At 37.1% G+C, this 26,317-nt stretch overlaps 1 protein-coding gene across 6 annotated transcripts in view; it reads left to right on the top strand.

Annotated features, from left to right (window-relative positions):
* The window catches only part of LPIN2 (lipin 2), a 43,413-nt gene extending 18,651 nt beyond the window's left edge, over nt 1–24,762 (top strand). For 4 of the 6 annotated variants that reach the window (XM_086891230.1, XM_023919931.2, XM_023919932.2 and 1 more), the window contains 17 exons: nt 1,269–1,567; nt 5,524–5,631; nt 9,487–9,610; nt 10,252–10,573; nt 10,816–10,915; nt 11,721–11,908; nt 12,766–12,859; nt 13,207–13,276; nt 13,376–13,465; nt 14,191–14,273; nt 15,378–15,522; nt 16,239–16,387; nt 16,854–16,940; nt 18,250–18,402; nt 19,415–19,529; nt 20,218–20,321; nt 20,632–24,762. In XM_086891230.1, the coding sequence (XP_086747356.1) occupies nt 1,269–1,567; nt 5,524–5,631; nt 9,487–9,610; nt 10,252–10,573; nt 10,816–10,915; nt 11,721–11,908; nt 12,766–12,859; nt 13,207–13,276; nt 13,376–13,465; nt 14,191–14,273; nt 15,378–15,522; nt 16,239–16,387; nt 16,854–16,940; nt 18,250–18,402; nt 19,415–19,529; nt 20,218–20,321; nt 20,632–20,776 (2,376 nt within the window). In that variant the 3' untranslated portion in view covers nt 20,777–24,762. The remainder of the gene's footprint in view (nt 1–1,268; nt 1,568–5,523; nt 5,632–9,486; nt 9,611–10,251; nt 10,574–10,815; nt 10,916–11,720; nt 11,909–12,765; nt 12,860–13,206; nt 13,277–13,375; nt 13,466–14,190; nt 14,274–15,377; nt 15,523–16,238; nt 16,388–16,853; nt 16,941–18,249; nt 18,403–19,414; nt 19,530–20,217; nt 20,322–20,631) is intronic. The other 2 variants (XM_086891257.1, XM_086891247.1) reach the window with 1 other exon arrangement.
* The last annotated feature ends 1,555 nt before the right edge of the window (nt 24,763–26,317 follow it).

Raw genomic sequence — 26,317 nt, 5'->3', positions numbered from 1 at the left:
AGGGTTGGTTGTTTGTATGTTGGTTTCAAGGTGAGTAAATTATAATTGGCTTTTTCTTTTTGGAAGATACTTTACATAAATAATGTCTGACATTATGTATGTCATGACTGAAGGCATCTTCACCAATTTTGTGGGTAACACTGAACTGAGAGGAGAGGTAGACAGGTCAGAAGAAGAGCCACCACAGAGAGCCGGCTTTGCAGGCTGGGAGACTGGACCAACAAGATTCACGCCAAGGTTTAACCAAGATGCACATGCAGTCTCACATAAGCGTTGGAAGGGCAGGCTGGCATCTGACTGGATGAAGTGCAGCTCTGCATCACCTGGCCAGCAGCGTGCCCTAGCTGCAGTGAAGGCAAGCGCATCCCAGGTAGCATCAGCAGTAGCACAACCAGCAGGTGAAGGGATGTGGGGTTGTCCTGCTCAGCCTGGTGTATGTTAGATCAAATCTGGCCTTCCCATTCAGGAGAGACATGGAAAATTGGAGAGAGCCTGGTGGAGGCCTGGAGAAATTCAAACAGAAAAAACAGTTACTGGAACTTGTTCTATTAAGCCTAGAGAAGATTTCAGGGGAATCTAACCACAGTCTTGCAGTAGCTACTAGGTAGTTACAGAACAGACAGAGACACTTCACAAGGCTGTCTAGTCATAAGATGGGGCAAACGGCATGGGGAAAATATCAGCTAGATGCAAGGAAAATCTTTCCATAAAAAAGCAATGTAACACAGGAACAGGTTGCCTGGAGAAGTGTTAGACTCCCTGACCAGAAATACTCAGCTCAACCTTTGGCTTGACAAGCCCCTGCATAACCTAACCTGAGGCCCTGCTTTCAACACAAGATTGGACCAGATGGTGTCCAGATGTCCCTTTCAACCTGTACCTTCCCATGAACCTGTTTCAAAATAAACAGCAGTGGATTTAATTGGCCTTTTTTTATTAGCACATTTAATAAGCATGGAACAGGCATGATCAGGGCAGATAACTTCAAAAACATTCCACTGACTGGGTATTTGCTTTGCTGTTAAAATCAATTGTTTGTGTCTGAAAACTGTAAGAATACTAACATGCATTTTTCTGAATTTCTTGTAATCACTCTTGATGAACTTGGTTCCTTTCTTGATATATCAGCTCCATACCATTGGGCATCTGCATGGTTAGGTGTCTAAATATAGGTACAAGGGTTAATCTGTAGCTGACAGCTACCCTGTGTGCACAAAACAGAGAGGAAAATATTAACTACTTCTCTTTTTTTTATTTTTTCCCTCTAGGAAAAGGTTCCTGCTTATTTGGCAACATCTCCAATACCCACTGAAGATCAGTTTTTTAAAGACACTGACAATCATTTGAAATCAGGTGAAAATGAGAGGACATGTGCAAACACAGAAGTTCCACACTCTGGAGAAACAGAGACTGTATTCACCCCAGGTTCTGTGAAAAAGAAAAAAAGAAGAAGAAAGAAATACAAACAAGATAGTAGGAAGGAAGATCAGATCTCTTCTGCTGGGACTGAAGAGATTTTTGAAATGGAAATAAGCTCAGATGATGAGAAAAGTGTACAGCCCCTAAGGTAAGGTCTTAGATTGTTGCTGTTTTCATTGTTATCACTAAACATTTAAAAGGCGACTTGTTCATTTCCTCCATGAAAGTATTGCACAGGTTTTGGTAGGCTCTGCCTAGGCCTTTCCTCAAGCAAACAAACAAAACTCCAAGCAGGTATCTTCTAAATCTTCACAGATTTGCCTTGAAGCTGGGCCCATTTTTTTATGAGCATGAATGCAGTTAAGCCCATTATGGTGAAGAAGTGTTGCTATGATCTACTGTGTGACTGAGAAAGTTTCAGTCTAATTTCTCTGATGAGGCAGAGTGATCTTTTGCTGTGTTTGGTAGCCTCTAGAATGCAGTGTGGAATGCCTGTAGCACACCACATCTGAATTTGGCTTCTCTGTAACCTGAAGTTTACTTTTGGCAACTGAAAAGTATATAAATGAATGTGCCTTCATGTTAGTAAAGAGTATTTGTACGTGTGTAAAGAGGAGGGGGGAAAAAGAAAGGCAAAAAAGTCAATCCTGTGTTACGAAGTGGATAAATTCTTTAGTAAAGTGAAACTTGTGCTAAAGTGGTAGCATGTACTAATAAGCTGAAGAGGTCTATAGGATAACAGGAAAGATTATAGATGAAAGTTATCAAGCATATAAATGCTTCAAATCCAGGAAAAGCCTACTCATTGGGACTTGGTTTTCAAAGAAAGCTGAGTGCTTCACTGGACAGTGTTGTTGTTAAATGTAATACTGGCGGAAAAAGTTCAAGATCAGGCCTGGGAATTGCAAGAAGGTTTTGGTGTAAGAGAATAAAATATAACTGAAAGATCTCCTTCAGTATGGATCTTAAAAGGAGTCTCAAATTTAGTAAGTACCAGACAAAAACGTTAGTGCAACAAAAAACATGAATCTGTTCTCATACCTTTGACCAGTAAAACACAGAAAACAAAATCTGGATTTCAAAGTGCTTTTTAGAGTGTCTGTGGCTTTCTTAGTTAATTTGCCTTATTTTATTAGTATCCTATTTATTGAATTGTCATTTAGGTATTCACTGCTCTGTTTAAGTCTTGGCATTTGGTTTGGTTTGAAATTTTTATCTTTTTTTCAGTTCAAAAAAAAGGAAGACCTTTGCTCAGTCTTTAGCATGCAGTTAAGGCAACAATAAACTTTGGTCATAGTAAAACCGTCCAGAATAAAAATAACTGTCAAGTACAGGAGGAGAGAAAATATAGCACAATAATTGTTTATTCTTTATCTAACATATCATTACCAATGTATGAAGTATTTAGGAATGTCATGTTAACAATGGCTGCTTTCATCCAGTATTTAGGATTCAGATTGTTATTCTAGCAATAATCTTATTTTGACTAGAGGTGTACAAAAAAATGGTGTGTAGGATTAGAATGTTGAATGCTTAGTCATAGTTAAATCAGACCATGGAGATTTCATCAAATTTACTCTTGGTTTTATTTTTTCTACCCTTTAGAATGAAAGTTTCACAAGGCATCTTATTTCTAAACTTTTTTTTAATGTGCATAAGCAGAAACAGCAGTAGAAATACAGTATCAGACGGGGTGTAATAAAGTGAAAAGATGATTTTGTAAAAGAATGGTGTTTTCTTGTGAACAGCAAGTAAATGCAGGATTGAAACCAAGAAACACTGTAATGGGGAAGACCCAGATACATTAGGTTTGTGGCTCTATGTCAGTTAGTCAAGTTTATATACACTCATTTCAGTGGGCTACCAGGACAGGAAATAAAATGCCTTGCAAATAGGCATGCGGTTTGCAGCTAAAGATACGGTTGTGAAAAAATGTTCATAAGTTTTCTTTTCAAACCCTCTGGGGATGTGAGGTGGAATCAGTAGATTTGAGATTGTGGTGTTTTGGTTGGTTGTTTTTTTGGTTGTTATTTTTGGCTATAAATGCAAGGCTCTGAAAAGGAAGAAGAAAGATAAGAAATTAGAAACTTAACTGTTCTTAGGCATAGATTCAGATTTCAAAGTGAAACTAGGAAAGGAAAAGGGGGGCTGATGTTTTAACAGGAAGGTCAAAAATTCAGTCACAGGTGCCAGTATGTAATGTCTTATCTCTTTGGTTTTTTTATACAGCAGAAAACAAGATGTTTCATGTTTCTTGGGAAAAATCTATTACCAAGTGTTTATCAGCTTTTTTCAAAATATGTCCTTTGTCATTTCCATATCTATGATATAGATATATTAGTAGTGCTAGACTTATGTAAGATAATAACAGAAAGACTGAGATTACAGTGTGTACAACTCAGAAATAGAGGGCATTATTTCTCCAGTGTTAAGAGTGTTAAAGGGTTGAAGTGATTCTCTGTCTCTGAAATCTTATATATTTATTTAGACTGTAGGTAAAGTGGACAACAGTGAGAAGTGACAGTACTGTTTGTAAACATTGCAAAATAAATAGCTTAGAGTTGACAGTGCAACTTGAAGTTACAAGCTGATGCATGCTGATTTTCCCCTTGTATTTTCAATAATCTTCGACTGAATTTAGATGTTTAGTGTTATCCACTTATCAGTCAAATGTGGTTTTTTGCATCCTTTATATGAACCCTTTTAGTTGCTAATTTCCAGTGAATAAAATCTGTTCAGTACCACCCATATGTCATCTTGCCTCCTTCCCCACTGAAGTAAAGATACTGAGGACCTCTTTAATATATTTTTTGTGTTTACTTAGTTGTACAATCATACTTTTTTCCCTCTTTTGGTGATACTTAGTACTGCTGACAACAATAGTGTGGAACATATTTTTGTCACACTTAGTTTATGAATACAAAGGATGTACAGTCTCTGCAGTTCTCATTTTAAGTCATTCAGCATCATCAGGTTTCCTAAGATACTGGAGAATAAGTAGAGCTAAAAAGACATTTTTAGAGTTCAGCATTTACCATAACCTAGACTGTCTTCCAAATGAAAGACTTGCAAATGAGGTAGATCACTGTAACTGCTTAGTGTCTAATTGACTAGGCATGCAAATTCTAAATATTTACACATTTGATAATAGCAAAATCTTTTCTTTCCTCCATCCATAAGAGAAATGAGCATTAGCATTCCAAAACAAATCTAGTGCAACTGTGTACTGGAATAAAAATTGTTTCTTCTTTCATAATAATGGCTTAAAATAATTTCTATTGCATTTTGCACTCAAATTCCAGACATGTCTTCCTTGTATTCTTATCTGCTGTATAGCCATGATGCCCTTGATCTAACCTCAGACAAGTTAGTTGTATCCTGAGCATAGGTGTTTATTCAGTTAAATTCAGAAAGCTGTAAAAAGACCTGAAGTACTTTACGATGGTAATATTTCAAGGGAACTTCTGTGTAAGGTGGGGTCTATGCCTCTTTAGTGGGTCTTACTGTATGTTGGATTTGGGTCTTTGATGTAGATATTGAGTAGACTTCCCAGTCCAAAACAAATCCCACTGTTTAGAAAAGTGCATTTTTTTATCTTCTTTTTGTAGTTGATGGTAATCTGTTAAGCTCTTGGGTAAATTGTGATGCCAGTACCTACCCCAGTTTCTTACTGTTTTAATTTGTCAAATGTACATTGTCAAAACTAACCTTACTAGTTGAACTTTTCCAGTGACTGTAAAATTCACATAGTAAAGTTTACTATGTAAAAATACATGTTCATGTGTTTTGTTAATATTGTCTGCCTGTGTAGAGTAAAATCACTGTTACTCATGTAGAGTAGTAACATTTATACTATTGTGATTTCTTCAGTACTAACTTCCAGTAGTAGGTTTTTAATTTTGCAGTATTTTCAAGTATTAATAATAGTTTTTAAATACTTTTATTAAAGTTACATAAAGATGTCTTGCAAACAACAAATCCTTTAAGCTATACATGCCTTACTTTTACTCTTAGATTTTTTTTTAATAACATCTCTGTAGTTTCTTTTACTGGATTAGTAACACAAATTTCTTATAGCTGTCTTAATTTCATGTGTCTCCACAGAGGATCCTCAAATTCATCACCAAAGGGTGAAGAACAAAAAGAATCTTTGATTTATCATTCGAAGGACCATTACCCCTTATCTGATGGAGACTGGTCCCCTCTAGAGAAGTAAGTCACTTTGTAATATCATCTTGTATAATGATGAGTAATTATAAAAAAAAATTACTATGCCTTTTTATTCATTTTCCTGCTGATCTGTAAAACTATCAAACTTGCCCAGCTTCTGTGATGTCAAATGCAACACTTGAAACTATTTTGAAACTCTGGGAACTTTACAAAATATATTATTTCACTGTTAAAGAGAGGAAATAGAGTTAATAAGATTCTCTCAAGCTGAGAAGGGTGTGAAAAACCCTGTGTATGTTCCCTATGATTCACCCTAGCGTAAGCACTACTTGATCTGCCAGAACGCAAAAGTAATGAGTATGTTAAGGTACATTTTACTGTGTGAAGTAATCCAAATTGCCCCAGGTAAAGCTAGTTCCTAAAGTTGAATCACAAATCACTTCAGAATGGGGGATTCTGGAGTTCTGATACCTTTTGTTGTCCAGAGATACCAAGATCATCATCAGTTGACTGGATTCTCAAAAATGGCATAATACAGCTTGTCAGTCAGTTTTCAGTGACCAGGGCATTTCTGTTCGTACATTCAAGTACATTCTTTGGCTTCTGTGTTCATGCTGTTCTTCTTGCATTCAGTTTGTAGATTTTTCAAGGCTCACACTTGGATTTCACCACTCTAAACTCAATCCCTATATGCATAAGAAATCATTTTGTGCGTATGTGGTAAATTTGAGGTAAATTTTGTACTTTACCTGAACCTTGGACATACAGGAGAGGGCATATATGTCTCATATGTCAGGTAATATCTTGATCCATCTGAACTCTTTGGCAAGTGTTTAGTTCCACTGTTTTTCAGTTTGATGGAGGAACCTGCCTCATAGCAGGTGCATTCAACAAGGTCAGTGAGGATTACTGGTCAGCCTTCCGTGATGGCCATTGTTGCTTGTACCTTCTCAGTGCACAGTTACCTATTCTTCTGCATCAATAGGTGGTGCAGAATGGAACAGTTCAACCTTCAGCTAGTATTTTTTGAACTGTGTATGATCTCTTCTGCTTCAGGTGTTTGCAGGGCTGTGGCCTCAGTGGAGTCAGAATGTACCACACCATGCTTGGTGCCTGCTAATTTCCCCAGTGCGTGGCTTGTTAATGAACAGAAGCAGTTGGACAGGAAATCCCATTATCATTCCTTTTTATGTTTTGGGCTCACAACCACATCCTCAATTACACTTAATGAGATCTAGTCTTCAAATGTTCCCCAAAGGTTTGTGGTTTGTGACTGAAAAGCAGTCACAGTGTTTGACCCTAAGGCCTGACACATTGCTGTATGGATTTTATCACCTAGATGACTGTAGCATGGAGGCTGATACTCATTTTCAGTTTATAAAACTCTGAGTTAGCATAGACTAACAGGTTATATCTGCATCTCTTCTCATTTATGTGTTATGGAGCAAGTCTGCTGTAATAACTTGTTTGTGCCTTGTGAGGTATGTAGGCTTTTCACTGTTCTGGGGTTGTTTTTTTAACAAAAACTACCCAGTCCAGATTGCAGTTCAACAGATAAATTGGCAATTTTCCTTTTTGCCTTTGGGGAGGACTTTGGGTCAGGGATTCTCTGACACAAACCGTCTAGGTAGGAGAAATTTTGCTTTAAATTAGTTCTCCTAAGCCATCAAATAAAGATTTTATCATGTAGCTGTCATACAGAGGAAGAGAAATGGGAGGTTTTAATAACCTCCTTTTTGGAGATCTGAATAACTTGCAGTTCAGTTGGTAGTCTTGCTCTTCAGAACCCTTGCAGGGAGCTCAAGGAAGAAAATAGCACAAGTCCTGTCCATGAGGACACTTCAGTATGTCCTACCCAGTATTATAAGAGGGAAAGCATAACCATTAACTATTTGATACCTGATGCCGTCAGTTTCCTTCCTGTTTTAACAGGCAATGTTGGCATGACTAGGTCTCTGTTATAAGCATGGGCCTTTTGGCTAAACACTTCTGCCTGAGAGTGACAGTGAAAAACATACCTTGGGGGAAGTAGGACAGACTTATGGTCCCAAAGCCTTGAAATATTTGATATTTTGCAGGAACTGCTGAATATTAAGAATTAGACTTAGATACAGGTTAATATTGTGTATGGCTTCCAGTTGACTTGTGGTGTAGGCAGAATAAATTATTTGACATGTAGGGAAAGTTAGTTAATATTCTTCCTGAAAACAAAGGTGTAAGTTTATTTTCATCAGTGTGTCACTTTAAACAAGCCCTTCTAAAAATACAGAAAATGTATTGCCATTGTTAATGGAGAACTACGGGGTAAAATACCAGTTTTCTTTTTGTGTCCATGGGTGATGAAGGCTGGAAGTCAACTGTGATGACAACTCACCATTATAGAGATGTTTAAAGGTCCTGATATCTTGGATTTTTGAGGTATCCTCTCAGAGCAGTGTGAGGGATTCTTACTGTCTGGACTGTGATCTGTGTAATGTCTACTTTGGCAGTTTGAATTGTGATCACAGTTTAGTCCTGTATGATACTACAAAACCTGAGTTCCTCAAACCTTCAGAAAGTTGGATGTATGGTACTGAATTAGGTAACTAATCCTTGCAGGAATTTTGTATTAAAATAAAAATCCATAAATTAAATACCTGTAGGGAGCTACTTTAAAATTTTGTGTTTGAATCATTGAACAAGCCAAATTGGAAGTGACCTCAAAAGTTCATGTGGCCCAGCCTTTCATGGGATAGAGAGAGCCTCAAAGAGTTTGTCTAGCACCTGGACTGGTCACAAATAACAAGTGCAAAGACAAGTGTGCAGTCATGTACTGGGATGGACACAGCCAAAGAGCCCAGTACAGACTGGGATCTGTGTGGTTGGGAGCAGCCTTGCTGACCTAGTGGACAGCAAGCTGGACTTGAGGCAGCAGAGCATGGCTGCAGCAACAAAGGCAAACTGGGAATTAGTGACAGAGAGAGAGAGAGATGTGATTATCCCTCTCTTAGTACTAGTCAGGCCACATATGGAGGACTGGGTCCAGTTCTGATCCCTACAGTTTAAATTCAAATACTGAGGTTTGTTTATATAAACCCAAATATGTAATGAATGTCAAAGTGTAAAAAGGGCAGCATTTCTATAATATGCAATATAATTGCCCTACTGAAGGAAAGGTAAACAAAACCTTGTGTTTCATCTCTTAAGATCTTACGTGCAAAATTATTTTGAAAGCACTTCTTTCTAACATTTTGTAGGACATTCTTCTGGCTTAAAAGTAATCTTAACTGAAGTTAATTTCAGAACTCTGTTTCTGATTTATGGATAATAACCACTGTAGGAAAAATAGGATGGATTTTAAAGGTCATGTAGTACAAACACATCTGAAGGAAGTTTTCAAGTAATCTCCTTTCCCTCTCCTAAGTTATCTTCTGAATGGCTTTTTCCCTGCACTGGGAATTGATGTTGTTTTGTGCACTTGTGAGTTATGTTTGCAAGACTTGTGTTACTCAAGTCTCTACATAGCAAGCAGAAATGCTATATTTTTACAGAGATAAGGAGTTAAAAAATATTTTCTGTCTTTTTGATAAACTTTTTTGTTTTGTTCTTGTCTTGTTTGAAAAATGGAACATGGGCTGAGGAGAAAGTTATTTCTACACTGTAAATGCAGTGGAGAAATCTGTTTAGTGTGATCACTGTGTAAGTCCTTCAGTGTCTTTAATGTGATTTTCGTTTTAACCTAATTTCTCACCGTTTGAAAACCCTGCTGGGCTTCTTGCCATGTTGCCAAATAATTGGAGCTCTGTTAAGCTGTTGAAAACTCTACCAACAGTAGCTGCACAACAAATGCATTAATGCATTTTAAACACTGGCTTTCTTTTTTCTTTTTCTTTTTTTTTATTCTTATTGATTTGGTAGCCCTTTCTCTGAGCAAGTCTGCCCTAAAAGTGATTCAGAGCTAGAAGTTAAGCCTGCTGAGAGCTTGCTCAGATCTGAATCTCACATGGAATGGACGTGGGGAGGATTCCCAGAGTCAACCAAGGTAAATGTCTTTATTGTCTCTAACTTTGTAACTGAAGTTTTGGGATATTTAAGACTGTCCTAGGAGAGGATTGGAAATCTGCTGCTATTGTTCAGATACAGCTGAAGTGGGGAAGTAGCAGCCCCTTGTGGCAGGCAGAGAGAATCAGCTTTGTTGAGTTCAAAAGCTGCTCAGAAGAGTAATCTCAGAAAACCTAGCAGTGAAAGTCTGAAAGTTTTGAATTTTTAGTTAGAACGTGAAGGAAACAACTTGAGAAATTAATTTTCTTTATTGTAGAGTAAGTTCTGTTTCATTCCAGAGGAACTGTAGCCTTGATAAGAGTAAATTTGTTATCTAACAGAGGCCCTGATAAATCCACACTTAGGTTTTTAACTTTATGTGGTTTGGTCAAGGCAGCACTTCCTCTGTACCTGTTTCTTTGCTGAACTTGTAAATAAGCTCCTATGAAAATTCTTTTGCGGGGTACTTTGCTAATATGTTTTATGTTGCTAATGTGTTTTATGATGCTACTATACTTGCTTAAGTTATTTTCAGTTTTCCTTGTGTGATGAGAACTGGTACTGTGAGTACAAATTTAATGCTTAGAACAGAGTAAAACAAACTGGTGATGTGAAAGGATTGACTAGACTTTTGTTTTTCAGATAAGTAAGAAAGAAAAGCTGGAACATTGCAGAACAGCTACCATTACTCCATCAGAGAAGACTCATTTTAGGGTCATCCTCAGCTCTGATGAAGTTGAAGACGATGATGATGTGAAAGATTCTGTCTGTACAGTACTGAAACCTGAGCCAAGAACTCATCCTCTCCTTAAGCAGATGGATGTTAAAGACTCTCTCGCTTCTGCAATTGTAGAACCACAAGTTCCATTGCCATTGGATGGTGATCATCATTCCAGAATATTGATGGATCCTTTGCCAGAAGCAAAACCAACAGCAAAAACTGACTCTCCTTCAAAAAAGAAAGGTTTGTAATAAAGCTCTTGATTCTTGCCCTCAATGTGATCTACCAAACTTGAGGTCATAGTGGAAAAAATATAAATGTGCGTTTTTCATTTTTTCCTATTGAAAATTTTATATGACTAAAATTATAATGAAGCTCTGGAGCTTAAAAATCATGCAAATAAGTCTGAATCTTCCATGATTTTGTTTGTGTTTAACATGTCTGGGTCACTTCATTGTAGTAATCTTAATTGTTAAAATTAACAGGGGTGCACAAGCGAAGTCATCATCAAGGCCCTGATGATATTTACTTGGATGACCTAAAGGCTTTGGAACCTGAAGTTGCAGCACTCTACTTTCCCAAAAGGTAATTTTGAAGTAAAATGCTGTAAAATCTGGGGTAATTCTGCAGTTGTATTACTTGAGTCATTGCATGTGTTATTTATGTGGTCATTCTGATAAAAAGAATTGGACTAAAAGTTTTTAGGCTTTTGTGGAGTATTCAGTACTTACTTCATTGTGAAAATTCTACTTTGACAAGAAACACATTGAAAGATCACATGGGAGGTGACTACTGAGAGTTTTCCTCTTTGTGGAACCTGTATGCTCTGCAGACATAGATGGGAGTAAATTTAAGCAGCTTTTGTACCAGTACTCTTGTTCAGCCTTATTGTAAGCTTTTCAGTGGATCAAGCTAGTGGCTCTAGCCTTAAATGGCAGTGTGATTTTTTTTTTTTTTTAATGGCATTTTTCTTTTCTATTGGACCTTTTGCAACAGACAGTGTTCTAAAAACACTAAAAGCAGTGCCCTTTTTTTCCTTTTTCTTAATTTACAACTTTCTGGTAAAGCATGTCCTCAGGCACAGTATTATTCTGCAGAAGTAGAATGTAGAGGATGTTTTCTTCATTTAAATCCAGTTTAGGCAAGTAATGTAATTATTGTCCAATTTAGGGGAATGTTAGGAGAACTGGAAACAGTCTGCCAATATTATGAAGGGTTGGTGTGGGTGTGTTTGGGTTTTTTGTTAGGTTGGTTTTAAATTTAGGTTGTGAAATGCTGTTGTAAAAATGCAAAAGCAAAATTTTTTGGGGGGGAGTAATCATATAGTGTGTTCTGTAACCTAAGATGTGTTTATTTTTTTGCAAGTAAAGTACTTTTCACTTTCTTTTAGTGATTCTGATCCTGGCTTCAGGCAGTGGACAGAGTCAGATACCCTTTCTGGTTCCCAGTCGCCTCAGTCAGTGGGAAGTGCTGCTGCTGATAGTGGTACAGAGTGCATGTCTGATTCTGCTATGGACTTGCCTGATGTTACACTTTCACTTTGTGGAGGTCTCAATGAAAATGGAGAGATTTCTAAAGGTATGTGAAAGACTAAAGCATAAAGAGGAATAGAGTTCAGGTACCTAAACAAATGAAGTAGTTTGGATGCTCTAATTTCCTCCTTAAAAAACCTCGCCTTATTACTGTGTTCCCACTGAGAAAAGGGGATAGAAAATCTTTCATTTTTCTAAAATTGTCAAGTCTTTGCCAAGCAGAGATAGCTGAATTGAACTTCATATTGATCATATTGAGAAGCTTTCTGTCTCCTTTTTTGTACTATATATTATTTATCAAACCAACTACATCAATTTCTGGTTGCCAGTCCTTGCTTAGTCTTATATAAAGACTCAGGACTGTTCTTGTGGTAACATCTTAGTAATACTGCATTTGATGGGAAAAAAGGATGCTTTGATTGCAGGGGTCTTACACTAGATCATGGATTTCTGCAAACATGTATAGATAATAATTGTGAAAATGCTAGTTAGTGATAGTAGTAGTTTTTCAAACCTGAAGAGCTGACATCACCCTTCTGCCTCTTCTTCTAGCGTAGTTTGTAGGCCCCTAACCCACCATCATAATTTTTGAAGAAAACTTGCCTTGACAGGTATGGATTTCTTTTTTCCAGCTTTTGAACTGAACTAGTTCCTCCTTATCTGTCCTTCCTCTTCTAATTTCTTAATGCTCTTTACTGTGATGTTGAAGTAGTGCAAGGCTTTTTCTGTAGGGAGGAGGCAGTCACAGGACCCTTGACAGGTAGGCCTCAATTAGCACATCTTCAATGATGCTGCAAGATCAGCAGACTCTGAAATGACAGAAAGGGTTTTCCTAGATACACTCATCAGACATCTTGGGATTTTATATTACTACTTCCTAATTAAAATCTCTTTCTATTGCAGAAAAATTCATGGAACATATTATTACTTATCATGAATTTGCTGAAAACCCTGGACTCATAGACAATCCAAATTTGGTAATACGGATTTATAACAGGTAAGTTCTCTATGTCATGTAATTAGGTCATAGAAAATCCCATTTCAGATCTGGTCTCTGAAGTGAACACGTTTCTCAGCTTCCACTGCAGTTTGTGTGTGAATCTGTTTTAACCAAAGATTTGCATTAAATTTAGCTTTAGCTTAAGTGAGATTTTTTTTTTTCTGTAATTGCCTCTGATGTTGAATTATATATATTAAAATGACTCTGCTTGCAGAAAATGTTAGTGTTAGTGGTTGGCAGCAAATGCATATTTTCATCAACACAAAGGCAAGTTTTTCATGCTGATATTTATTGATCAGTAGACAAATTTTGTAATAACTTACCAATAATGTGTTTTAAAACAGGTATTATAACTGGGCATTGGCTGCTCCAATGATTCTGAGTTTGCAGGTGTTTCAGAAGAGTTTGCCTAAGGTAAATAGATAAATGCATACTTTATTTGAAAATTTTGTCTGTAGTAACACCTGATTATCTCTTTTTCTATACTAAGTAAAAACATATCTGATTTTTCAGGCTACTGTTGAGTCTTGGGTCAAAGAAAAGATGCCAAAGAAGTCTGGAAGGTGGTGGTTCTGGCGCAAGAAAGAAAGCATGACTAAGCAGGTGACTGAGACCTATTGTGATTTTTTTTTTTTCCCTCCCTCTTAGCTGTTAAAAGATGAAAAAATTGTTATTTGTCAGAAGTACCTCAAAACACAAGGTCATATAGCTCAGTGTCAATGATGGCCAGCTGATGTTGCAGTAGCTGTTAGCTGCATCTGTTAATTTAGCCCCAAATACTCCATCCTTGTCTGGTGTTAGTTGCTTCAACAAAATTTATTGTATCCACCTGTAGCACATTATTCTTAACCTCCTTTCTTCTAAGCCATAAGCAGTTATCAGAGCTACTCTTCAGTCACTGCAGTCTGTTTTAGGAATGTACACACAAATAAATAAGTAGGTGCTGTGCTGCATAATTGTTAAGCTGAGACACCCCATTTTAGACTAAATTAAGCTTTCTAAATTTTGAGTTTGGTGCCTTCCCCACCAAAAAGCTATTTATAAGCTTCAAGCTTGACAGCTCCTTTGATGATAATAAATTCATCATGTTAAAGTAGCAAATCTCAATTCCTGGCACACAGAATTTTTTTTCCTGAAATGATAAAAAGCTTTAATAGATAATTTCTTCATGAACATCATTTTGTTAAATAACTTCTAGAAAATATTATGTAGAATGGGTGATTCTGAGACTTAATATAGTTTATGGACTGTTTTGGTAACTGTTTTTATTTGGATTGGTTTAAAATGCTTAAAATGTCAATATGTTCTTTATTATCATGTTGTTTTAGATACCAGAGGCAAAAGAGGGAAAAACTGAGACACAAAGAGCAAATGAACTGCCAGCAACTATAAAAGAGCAAGTTAATAGTAGGTGTGTTCCTGTCTGAAGACTTATCTGTGAATAGTGCCTTTTTTCCTTTTTTTTTTTCCTTTTTTCGAATAAAGAATTCAGTAGTAATGTACTGTGGGAAGAAACATTTTCCTGTAAGCTATTGAAGAGGAACCAGATGAGTATAGCAAACAATTCAGCAAGATAATGTGGCAGCAAACACTGCAGGAACTACAGATACACTACAATTATTTCCTAAATGCTATTGTGTTTATTTCTTAAATCATAACAGAACTGACAGAAAAAAATATATACATGGTAACCTTTACCAGTAGGGCACTACTCTGTAAATACAGTGATATTGTTTCTGATACACTTTGTAATACTTTTTTTCTTTTGTGAAGGCCTAATATTGTATTAATAATTTAAACCATGTGGATTTTTTTGTAACATTAAATAATTGGAACAATAAAATAGTATTAATCACAGTGCACATGTTGCCCAAGTTGTGGTAGATGCCTGTCAGTGCTTAGCACAAAACTGTCCCATTCTAGGGTATTTATTATGCATATTCTTGCATGATTTTGCAAAAGTACTTGTAAATATTGGTGTCTTAAAGATTTAAAGAACTAAATATATTGTGATTTAATACTTCAGAGAAACTAAATGCTGCTTTTAATCTTGAAATCTCTAATGAGCAGGAAAATAAGTCTGTGAATAACCTTAAAAGGTGAGCTACTCCACTAACACCCACAGTTTAAATGCCATAGCAGTTGAGGCAGCTTTTTTAAAAAACAAAGCACTGCCACCCATTCAGTGTCCTTTTTCATCTGTAGTTTAACTAATTCATCAACGCAGTATTAGTGACCGCCTGACCCTGTGTCTTTACTAAACCCATTGTGTGTGGAGCCAGCTGGGAATAGTCATGTTTAGAGCTCTACTAGTACTGGCATTCCCAGTCTTACTTGCTTACTGGCATGTACTGGCTTTGTCTGGGCTTTCACTAGACCGTGGACTTCCTTAATCGGTGCTATCAGGCAGCAGCAAATCCTCAGCATAAGCAGAAATTACTCTGGCATAAGCATCTTACTCTGTTAAAGAAGGATTTTATGTAGCTTACATTTATTCTGGTTGATGTCGTGTTAGGCCTCCAGAGGATGATTCTTCTAGTGATGAAGCATCCCAGGAGTTAAAGGAATCCCTGAAAATGGATTCTGCCCCAGCAGAGCATCCACCCCATGGGAATGTTACATCTTACAAGAAGTCACTTAGACTGTCTTCGGACCAAATAGTAAGTGACGTGCTTGTCTTGTGTATAGGATGCTTCACAATCCTTAAAAAAAAAAATTTTTAAAAAGAAATTCCTGTGCAAGGGTAGGCAGCTGCAGGGAATTTCTGATATTTTTTTTTTTCTGTTGTGTTTTTTTAAGAATCTGTTTGGATTAAAAAATAGTAATTTTTTATGAAGTTCCATAACCAAACTTCTATATAAAGATGTTGCCAGAAAAGTAGCGTTGTTTGCTTCTGCAGTTGGGATATCCTGAGATCTGCACATCTTTGTAATAGCATGCATTTAAATTGGTGTGCAGTTTATTCACCATGGTCTAATTTACAAGTTAGTTCTAAATATATGATTTTCATCAGGGAAGGATTTTTAGGTAAGCATCCATGTAGAAAATACTGTTGTATCCTATGGCAAACTGGGAGTTCAGTTTGATAGTGCTGCAAGTCTGCTATAGTAGTAAGAATTAAAATGGCAGAGAGTGAAATATCAGTTGCTGTAGGCAGTACAAGAACTGTGGACATACACACGTACCCAGGCTGCAACAGACTTGGACAGCAAAACCATTGTGCCAGTGTTAAACCATGGTTCACTTTTTGATGGGTTAATCAAAATAGACAAGGAAGAGTGTATGAGCCATTTTGTGCAGCACGTTTATGATTCTAGAATCATAAAAATTTTAGAGGGAATTGAAACTTACAGTTTCAATTATTTTTATTCTACAGGCAAAGTTGAAGCTCAGAGACGGCCCTAATGATGTTGTATTTAGTATCACAACTCAGTATCAAGGGACTTGCCGTTGTGCAGGAACAATATACCTCTGGAACTGGAATGATAAAATCATAATATCAGACATTGATGGAACAATAACCAAGTAAGTATCTTAGGGGTTTTTCTTTCTCTGTTTTTTTGGGGTTTTTTTAATCTTTATTGATCCTGTCCTGCGTTTCATAACAAGGTAAAGAAACATTATTTAAGACAACTATTAGAGGATGTTCATTAAAAAGGTTGATTTGGTTTTAATTTATACTTACCTTTAAAGTAAACCAGAAAATGTATTTTAAAAGAATAATACCAAGATGATAACATTTACCATGTGGTTGTTCCCTGTATTAGACTTCTCTAGGTTTAGCAGCCACAGGTTAACTTGGAAGCTGGCTTGTATTATATGACCTCACCAACTGCTCTGTCTGGACTATTTATTAATTCTCTTTTTAAATAGTTAGGACCTTCTGCAGAAATATTTCTGTAAATGTTCTTTCTTAATTGTATGTTCATTAGTGGTTGTCTTTAACAAAACTCATATACCACATGTCGGGTAAATCTGATTGTCCTTCTAGGTCTGATGCTTTGGGACATATCCTCCCTCAGTTTGGCAAGGACTGGACTCATCAGGGCATTGCAAAACTCTATCATTCCATAAACGAGTGAGTATGCAATCTAGGAAACAATTGAGATTTTCTGGGATATGGGAGTTTATGTATAGGCAATTGGATAGTTGTTAAAAATTATGCAATTTATTAAAGTGTACTAGTTGAAATGCTGGGAGGTGGGCAACTTTTGTCATATGGAAATGAAACAGAGTTCTTTCTGCAGATATATACTTTGATAATAATGCAAACCACCACTTTTACTGCCCCCCTTCTCAGACTTTGTTCTGCATTTTAGCTTTTAAAAACTGTGTGTAATATTTTCATGAATACAAGACAGAACCATAACAGAAACCATTTCTCAAACATGCATGTCTGTTTTCCACCAACTCAGGTTGGTCACTAAGCCTTTCAGAAATATCATAAGGCATAAATTTAAAACAAAATAGTGTCCTTACAGTGCACAAGTGTTTTCTGGTTTAATGGGTTTGTACCAAAGCCAGGTGTCTCCATAGGTTTGATTTTGTTATGGGACAACCTTTTTCAAAAGCACAGTGATGCCAGAAGTAATACTTGCTAACTTAAGAATTAAATTAATCAACTTTTATCTTTGTATTTTAGCAGTCTTTCTTTCCATAAATAGAATCTATTGTTGGCCTCCATGTGGCCCCTTGTGATTCATGGGAGCTAACATGAATGTTACGGTTTTGTTTGGTTTTGTTTGGGTGGCTTGGGATGTGTTTTTTGGTTTATTCAGTGCATAACACAAGAGCAGTTTTGGAATTATTTGCCAAATTGAATCAAGTCTTTGAAAATGCACATAAACACTCAAGCCTTTTGTGTATGCAGTTACTGTATACAAATCTGTGTAGCAGATGAACATACAATGTCTGCAGGAGGAATTTAGGCGCTTAATGAATGCTTGTTGTTATCCATCGTTTACTCTGCACTTTGAATTCTGCCAGCAACCTGAAAAAGACAGGAGATCTGGCACCCATTATTTTGTGATGCAGATAATTTAAATAATTGGTGTCATCCTACAGCTGGGCTGAAAGAAGCTGAATAAAACCAATGTGGCACTTACTTAAACAGAATCTAGTCCATCTAATTGTGGCCTCTTGAGTTTTACCATCCCTATTCTGTTTGTACTTCCTGTTTCTCAGTTTTGATTAAGTCCTATATTTAAACTACTACATGCCTTGCAGATTCTTTTAACAATAGAAAAGTCTTTTCCTTGTGTATGTGCAGAGCTCTGCAGCAATTCAGTACCTAAACTGGTGCCTCTGGACTTTGCTGTAATTGTGTACTTACCTTTGCAAAAAAACTTCAGCAGGAATATGAACTAAGTTGGTAATTTATTTTCTAGAAATGGCTACAAGTTCCTGTACTGTTCTGCCCGTGCCATTGGGATGGCAGATATCACCAGAGGATACCTGCACTGGGTGAATGACAAAGGAACAATTCTCCCCAGGGGCCCTCTCATGTTGTCCCCCAGCAGTTTATTTTCTGCCTTTCATAGGTAAGCATGTAGGATTTCACGTATCTGTTCCCTCCCCATTTCAGAGAAAGAGTAGATGAAAAATATTTGGTGTTACAGCTGTAGCAAAACATTCCACTCTGGAATATATTTGCTACTGAGATTTGATATCCCTCTAGTAATAATTTAAAAACTGTTTTATCTGAATTCTACTTGTATACTTCTATTCTTGTGGGCATGTTAGAAGTGGCTACAAACACAACGTATCAGTCCAAGAGGAGCTCATTTTCCATTCTCTTCATTCATCCTAGTCCATGACTGATGACTCTTAGGTTCTGTTTATATCAGTAGATTTTTATCTTTTTCAAGCATATCTCCAAGGTTTGCAGTACACAAGGTAGAGAGAAAAGAAAAAGAATCTGGGGAGTATAGACTGTTATGTGAAATGATCTTGTTGCATTGGGATTGCTCAATATACAGCTACTTGAAAAAAAAGTATGGAGTTTAGATGTGGTTCAGCTCAGTTGGTCTTTTGGAGCAGCCATAGTCTACCTGTTTTTGATGAGAGGAGCTAAAAATGGACAAGTGTTTGGGATCGGTTGGTTTGTTGTGGAGTGAGTTTTGTTGGGTTTTTTGTTTATTTGTTTTTTATTTTGTCACAGACAGCAATGACAGCAACTTCCATTATTGTCTTGGGCCTTACACACTTTTGTCAGAGACAGGAGTTGTAGCAAGTACACTTACATGTACTTGACTAGATCTGCTGATTCAGATAATCAGCTGCAAAAAAACGCTTTACAGCTCCATTCACAGCTGGGAATTCCATTCCCATTTATACTTAGCCTATGCACAGTATTCACCTGTTTTTTTTACTGTAGGTGTTGGAAAAGAGGGAATGTTTGATTGTTTCTTGTATTGTTCTTAGCACTGTCTATATAACTACCGGTGCTAGCAACAGGAAGCAGTGAGAATATAAATACCAGATAAATGGGGAAAGGAGGATACCTTCTAGCAAATCATAATTTAGAATTTGACTGTTGAAATTTTATTTTAGGGAAGTCATAGAAAAGAAGCCTGAAAAGTTCAAAATCGAATGTTTGAATGATATCAAGAATTTGTTTGCTCCCAGTAAACAGCCTTTCTATGCTGCTTTTGGAAACAGGCCAAATGTAAGTGCCCCTTTCTAACTGAAGGGTTAAAACACATGTACTTGAGAAGCAAAACAAGCAGGCTTTTCTTTCTGTGTTTATGAAAATTTGAATATGGAAATGGGACAGTGCTGCTTTTATGGGTTTGATCAGGAAAAGCCACACGCAGATGCCTTAAATAAAAGTTGCTACAACTGCTTATATGAGAAAGGTTGCAAAGATGCATTAGTATTCTCAGAATTTGATTAAATATGTGCCACCTCTCCAAATTATTTTAAAGTATTTTTGACTGCTTTGTGACCTAAGGGCATTAATTCAGTGCTTTACAGTCTTGAATCCCTTTTCTGGTTGTACAGTTCCTGTATTTTCTCTGCAGCTCAGTGCTTCTGTAATTGAGTGAAAGAGGGGTATTGTAAGAACAAAATTGTCACTGGGAGTGGTGTTGTGTGGTGTAGGCTTTGTGCATGTTTGTGGTCCTAGGCTTGGACATAGAAATTAAGCATTTGGGGGCAGGGGAAATACTTTACTTTAGTGTGCGTGTGTATGTTTTGGGGGTAGGGGGTTTTATACTGGTGTTTGGGGACTTTTTTAAGGGGCAGTTTTACTGTAGATTTTTTGGATCAGCTTTCTTCATTCCTTTGATGAGTTACTTGTTAACACATTCAGTAAGGAAATGTTGAAGCATGTGCTTGTGTTGGTGCTTTTGCAGGATGTATATGCCTACATGCAAGTGGGAGTTCCAGACTGCAGAATATTTACTGTGAATCCAAAGGGTGAACTGATCCAAGAACAGACTAAGGGAAACAAATCTTCGTAAGATCATTTTTGTTACTTTAGCTAAAGAAAGTGTTTAGAAATGGGATTATAAAATAATTGCATTTATGACTGTGATCTCCTTTTACATAAGACATGTGCAAAATCTTATTTGTCAGGGACTTAGAGCTTTTGATACTTGACTGAAACTTTTTGAAATTAAAATTGGCAAAACAAAGTTTAAAATACCTTCTGTGGTAGTGGGGCCTTATTTGACTAGAACTTTCTGGTCTAGGCTTCTAAAGCTGCTTTTGGCTACAGCTGAACAGCAACTAGACTGTTAAATAATGGTCCTTCTTCTTTAATGCAGGTATTACAGACTAAGTGAGCTTGTGGAATATGTGTTCCCACTGATAAATAAAGAACAGAGTTCTGCATTTCCATGCCCAGAATTCAGCTCTTTTTGCTACTGGAGAGAGCCTCTTCCTGACCTTAACATGGATGACCTGGCCTGAAAAGCACTTCTCACCAGGAGATGGAATTTCATATTGAGCTACTCAACTTCAATTTAAATGTGAAGACCTTTCTTAATGAGGAGGCTAATTTATGTATTGGTACCGTAAGTCTTACTAAAGAAATCACTTTAATTTCATTGGTTTAAAAGAAAGAAAATGCAAAGCTGCTGTCTATTTTTTGTGGGAGAGGGTGTGTGGATTTTTGTGTTTGTTTGTTTATTGCTTGTTACTACATACCTGTTCTAAGGCACTTGAGATTGGCCTGTCATTGATGGTCGTGGTACCCAAGTGCTTCAGGGCAGCTAAATGCTGAGGTGAAATATGACTTTGCATTTTCATCAATACAGACTTTATTGTAAACACAGATTATTCTTTTTAAGTTGTCTTAAGCATATTTTCTAAAATGAAGCCAAAAAGTGTATGGAAACTGCCAAATAGAATGTCAGACCTATTTATGAAAAAGATGGTTTAATGTTCAGATGGGCATTTAGGCCATTTTTGAAAGGAGCCAGAGCCTAAGACCACTGTGCGCTTTATCAGCTAGAATACAGAAAATGTACAGACCTTACTAGCCTGACAGATTCTGAAGACATAAAATTCCTCTTTAAATGTAAATATGCCTTTTGTTGTATGTACAAGACTGGGCTTGTACAAATGGCGCTCAAACTAACTCTGCTTATTATTTTTTTTTTTTACACACAATGTTTAAACTATTTCACGAGCGTATTAAAATGAAAGTTGTCTTCAGACACTCGTATGGCTTTTGTTGTTTTCAGGCTGTGCTGTGTCATGTTAAATTTTCATCAAGAAAAATCTTGGAACATTTCTGTAAGAGTTGGGGAACTGGCATTTTTATTTCCTTTTTCAGCACAGAGATAATGTGTATGTGTGTGTATGCTGTGTAGGCCAGTAAAATGTATGTATAGATTATATTCAGGGAATTGTAATACTAAAAAAAAAATTATGTATTTAATTTTTTAATTGTCTACTGCAGGTCTTTCCAGAGTTCTGTATTGCAGGTTTTCAGTAGCTGGAAGAAAATGCAACTCAGTAGTAAGATTCCAGCTGTGACAATGGTTAAATGCTACAGAGCAGAATAAAACCTTTTTTCTTTTCTCTTTTTTTTTTTTTTTTTTTCTTTTTTTTCTTTTTTTTTTTAAAAAAGTTCTGGGTTACTCGAAAACATCATGTTGGTCATTCCTGAAGTTCCTGGTCAGAGCCTGTGAACAAATTACATTCCAGTTCTGGTGTTTATCAGCTATAAAAGCAGCTAATTGTTCTTTTTCCAAAAGTACTTGAAGGCAAAGGTGGCTGCTTTTTAAGTTGAATTAGTGCATTTAACTTCTTTTGGACAAAACTGTGGTGAGAATGTATCATTCCACCAGCCCAAAGGGCTTAAGGACTACAGTCATTTAAACATCATGTAAACAGCAGATCACTCAGTTTTACTACCTGCAAAAGCTTACATTTAGAGGATTTTTACGCCCCTCCAGGAGTATTTTTTTCTCCATTGTCAGGCTTCTTAACCCACAGTTCTGATGTAAAGCCAGCTAACTCTGGACAAGTGGTGAACTGCTCGGGGAGCAGCATTTTTAAATCACTGTATAAATGAAATTACTTTTTTTCCCCCATTATAAAATTCTAGTGTATTCTTATATTTATAAAACACTGGATAAAGAGTGGAGGCAAGCAAAATCACCTGGAATCTCTTTCAGAGCAGGAGGAGGAGAGTGAGATAAAAAAAGATACTTACCTGTCACGGTGTGTCATGCATGTCAGTGAATTGAAAGGCATTCTCACTTTTGGACTGTGAGAACAATAATTTCTGTGGTTCTTGGTCACCAGTCTACTCAGTGTTTAAGTGGATTTCACAGGATCCAACTCAAAGGATATTTTACTGCTTTTTTCTTGTATTTTTTTCAATGTCAAAAGCTTGCAAACATAATTCCATGATTTTTATTCCCTTACCTTACCTTTTATCCCATGAAATAGATTTCATTAGAATCTAAAATTTTCATGATCACCAAGTGCTTTGAATATCAATGTGATTTGAGCTTTTAAGTCACTTAAATACTTTAAAATTAATAAGAATCCAACGTAATAAAGTATTTTAATTACAAAATTAAATATTCTATCTAAAGATTCTATTTTGCATAAAGGGAGTGCAGCAACCTTTCCTAAAACAGTCTTTTTGTGGATGTCAAAATTTGCTTTACCATGCTTAAGTCTACTCTTGGTAGCCCTGGTATTACACAGCTTTTCTAAAACTAAAAGCACCTCATGAAACCATGATGAGTTCCCCAGTGGGACAGATTCTTACCATGGTTTGGCTGTGTCTTTTTTGGTTAATTCTCTTTCTTCGCCTTTTTTTTTTTTTTCTTCAATTCCCTTCAACTTTTCAGACTGTCATAAAGATAAGCTGTGGATTTCAAGGTGGGGACTTGAGTAAAAGAGAAGCATGGAAAAATAGTATCAGGTATATCTCTAAATACATGTACTTACAGCTGGTATGAAAATGGGGGTTGTGTGAGTTGAGAGCTCCTCATTCTGCTAACATATCACTTTACATTGTAGGAGTGTCCAAAAGGTTGCTTAATTAAAAAAAATTGGGTTTTTTTCTCTGCAACAGCTACAGTTTGGTATTTGTTTTTTGATAAAATGTAAATGTTGAGTCTTTCTGATATGAGTAGGGCAGGGGGTTTGGTTTTTCTAGCTCTGGCTTGTATTTGAAGCTTTTCAGGTTGTTTGTTAACCCCATTTAGGGACAGAATATGGGGCCTGTTGTTGCATACCTGTGTTCTTGGGGCTGCTGGGCACTTTACTGACTCTAGAGCAGACATCTCGTTGCTATCAAACTGTGGGCTTGTGCCACAATATTATTGTGGAGGGGGGTAAATAAGAATTATGCATTAGCCTGTCCTTCGTTACCTTAGTGAAGTGGCCTGAAACTAATGTTTGAGAACAAGTTGTGCTGTACTGATGTAAAATTAGCGCAAGCTACGTCTTTCTTTCTGTGAAAGAGGAACTTCTAAGTGTGCCTGGCTAGGGGCACACGCACACCCCTGTTAAGACTGTGTTGTTGAAGATGCAGATCCTCTTAGCGTTGAAACCCCGCAAAGGCTGAGTCAATGACACCTGTCTGGGAGTAAATAAGGAACATTGCAGTTCAAAACTTGTTAGTGACTTGGACATTACCCATTTCTATAATGACTTAAAGATCAGCAGTTTAAAGGGTATGCATTTCTGGATTTAAGGTTTTTTTTATTTACTGTACCAAGCATGTTTGTAACTTCAAAAGATTGGGCTTTTCATTCCCAACAGTGTACAAGTGCATGTGCAATCCTAGCTCATGTCTTCTTAACTTTCTGTTATCAGTATATGCCTTCCAAAACCCTTTTTTTTCTTTTCAACTGGAAAAGTTTTAACACTTGTCTCAACTCATTATGGAATTTCTGAAGCAAACTCTGAATCTGTTTATGGTAAATGCAAAAGAGATGAGATTTAATGTTAATATTTCATGCAAGTCTTCTAGAAAAACTGTCATGTGAATGAGTTGTTTAAATGACTGTAATGCAAATTCCTAATGAAACATCACAGAGAATTTGAGATGCCTTTAAAGTGTCACTTTCACCTGAGGAAATTTTAGTTTCCAGAGTTAAAATTTACTAAATAGAAAGGAATTGTTTGGGACTTTTTTACAGTGTTAATTGCTTCCAGATGAAAGTTAAAATGTTGGTTTATTTTGAGGGTGGGAAAACTCTTCAGTCATTTGTTTCATTTTTATCTTGAAGATGTGGAATACTTGATTGTTAAGCAACCCAATCACTAATAAGGTAGTGTGTTTAAAATGTCAAATCTGTAATCATACCAATACAGTGGTTTTTGTTAAGACTGGACTGTCTTGGGTACAGCAACCCACACTTCAGTGCAATGTTTATTGGTGTTCGGAACAATGTTATCACAATAAAAACAGACTTAAAATGAAATTTCTCTTTACTTTGTGTTTGGTAATTCCTTTGTTGTACTGCTGAATTACTAGATGTGGGGTTATTAAAATTTTATTTATGTTTAACATAGAATTCAAGTTGATTTTCACAGGACTACAGTACATTTGCTTTCTTTCATGCTTGATTTACTGTTTTTCAGAATATTTATACAGCTGATAAAAAATTGCTGTTATCAAGCTTAACTTCTGTGCCACTACCAATACTGGGTTACAGCTGTAATAAAAAGCAAATATGCACTTGGTAATATAAAATATCAGGTAACAGAGGCACGACTTGGGAATGTACAAGCTGCCTTGAAGAAAATGTTGTAACTGTAGTTTGAGCTCTTGTAAATCTGCCCTAATTTGGAGTTTTATCCTATTTCCATCAAAGCTAACTTTTCCCTTTCAAGGCAAAGAGTATTGTCTTCATGGCAGTTGTTAAATAGTTTGAAGCAGATATTGTGGGGCCGTCTTGGAAAAGCAGCCTCAGGCTTTCAGTACAAATTGATTTTCCTGGTCTCTTGCTGCTCTTGGTAAATGCAACCAACTGGCAGCCTACATAGAAAACCCAGCTGTTCGATCACATTGTGATGTGTCTGCATGAAAAGGTCAGTGATGCTGTGCCTTTTGGTCCTTCTGTGGTGTCATTGGTGCTGCTGGCATTTTATCACCTCCTGTGTTCCTGCCAGGTTTCCCCCATGACTCTGCTGACACACTGCACTCATTCCTCACACCACAGTCTGCTCACTGCCCATCTTTCACACCTGGGTCCCACTGCAACCTTGGTGTGGCAGTGAGTGACTCTGCCAGTGCAAGCAACAGAAGGATTGTGTGTCTTATGTCTGCCAAATATTTGAAACTGTTGGAAAAACTTTTCTGAGCTGGCATTGTTTCTCCTGTGTCAATCTTACCCTAATGCATTCCTACTAGGGTGGTCTTTTTCTTGGTGGATGAATTTTTCTGTCTTGGAGTAACTGGTTTCAATGTGTAAAGAACAGAATCACCATTTCCAGTGATTCCTGCACTTTCTCTGTGCAGGACATTGTGCCTGGAGTTATGCAGTTGGTGCACTGAGGACCTGCAGCCCTGCACTGTTGTGGTGGGAAGTATGTGTGCATTCCCTCTTGTTGCCAGCTGAGCTCTACTACCAGTGGTGAGCTCAGCAGGGAGTTGGCTCAGCAGGGTTCTGGGCAGACATCCCATGTTCTGTGTGCACTCAGAGCTTCAGAGGTTTCCCTGTTGGGCACAGCAAGGGTTGGTCAGGGTCTTGTGCCTGGCAGGAGTGGCCACTCCTGTTCAATGGATTTCCTAAGCAGTCCCTTGCTGCTTTTCCTCCTTGCCTTCAATTAATCAAACCCTCACTGGTGCTTCTGTCCCACTCGAGCGCTGGTGCACTTTGTGTTCTTCCTGGTCATGTCTTTTAGCCAGCCCTTCCCTGCCCTCCCTTTTTAATTCATCTTTCCTACCTTGCTGGTCTCTAATCTTGCGTTCCCCACCTCTGATGGTACTTGCTGTGTACATGCTCTAGTGACAAGCAACAGCCTGAGCAGCTC

Source organism: Cyanistes caeruleus, chromosome 1 (genome assembly GCF_971803275.1).
Source record: "Cyanistes caeruleus chromosome 1, bCyaCae1.hap1.1, whole genome shotgun sequence".
NCBI lineage: Eukaryota > Metazoa > Chordata > Aves > Passeriformes > Paridae > Cyanistes > Cyanistes caeruleus.
The sequence above is the reverse complement of the archived record's forward strand: the minus strand, read 5'-3'. Positions and strand labels throughout refer to the sequence as shown.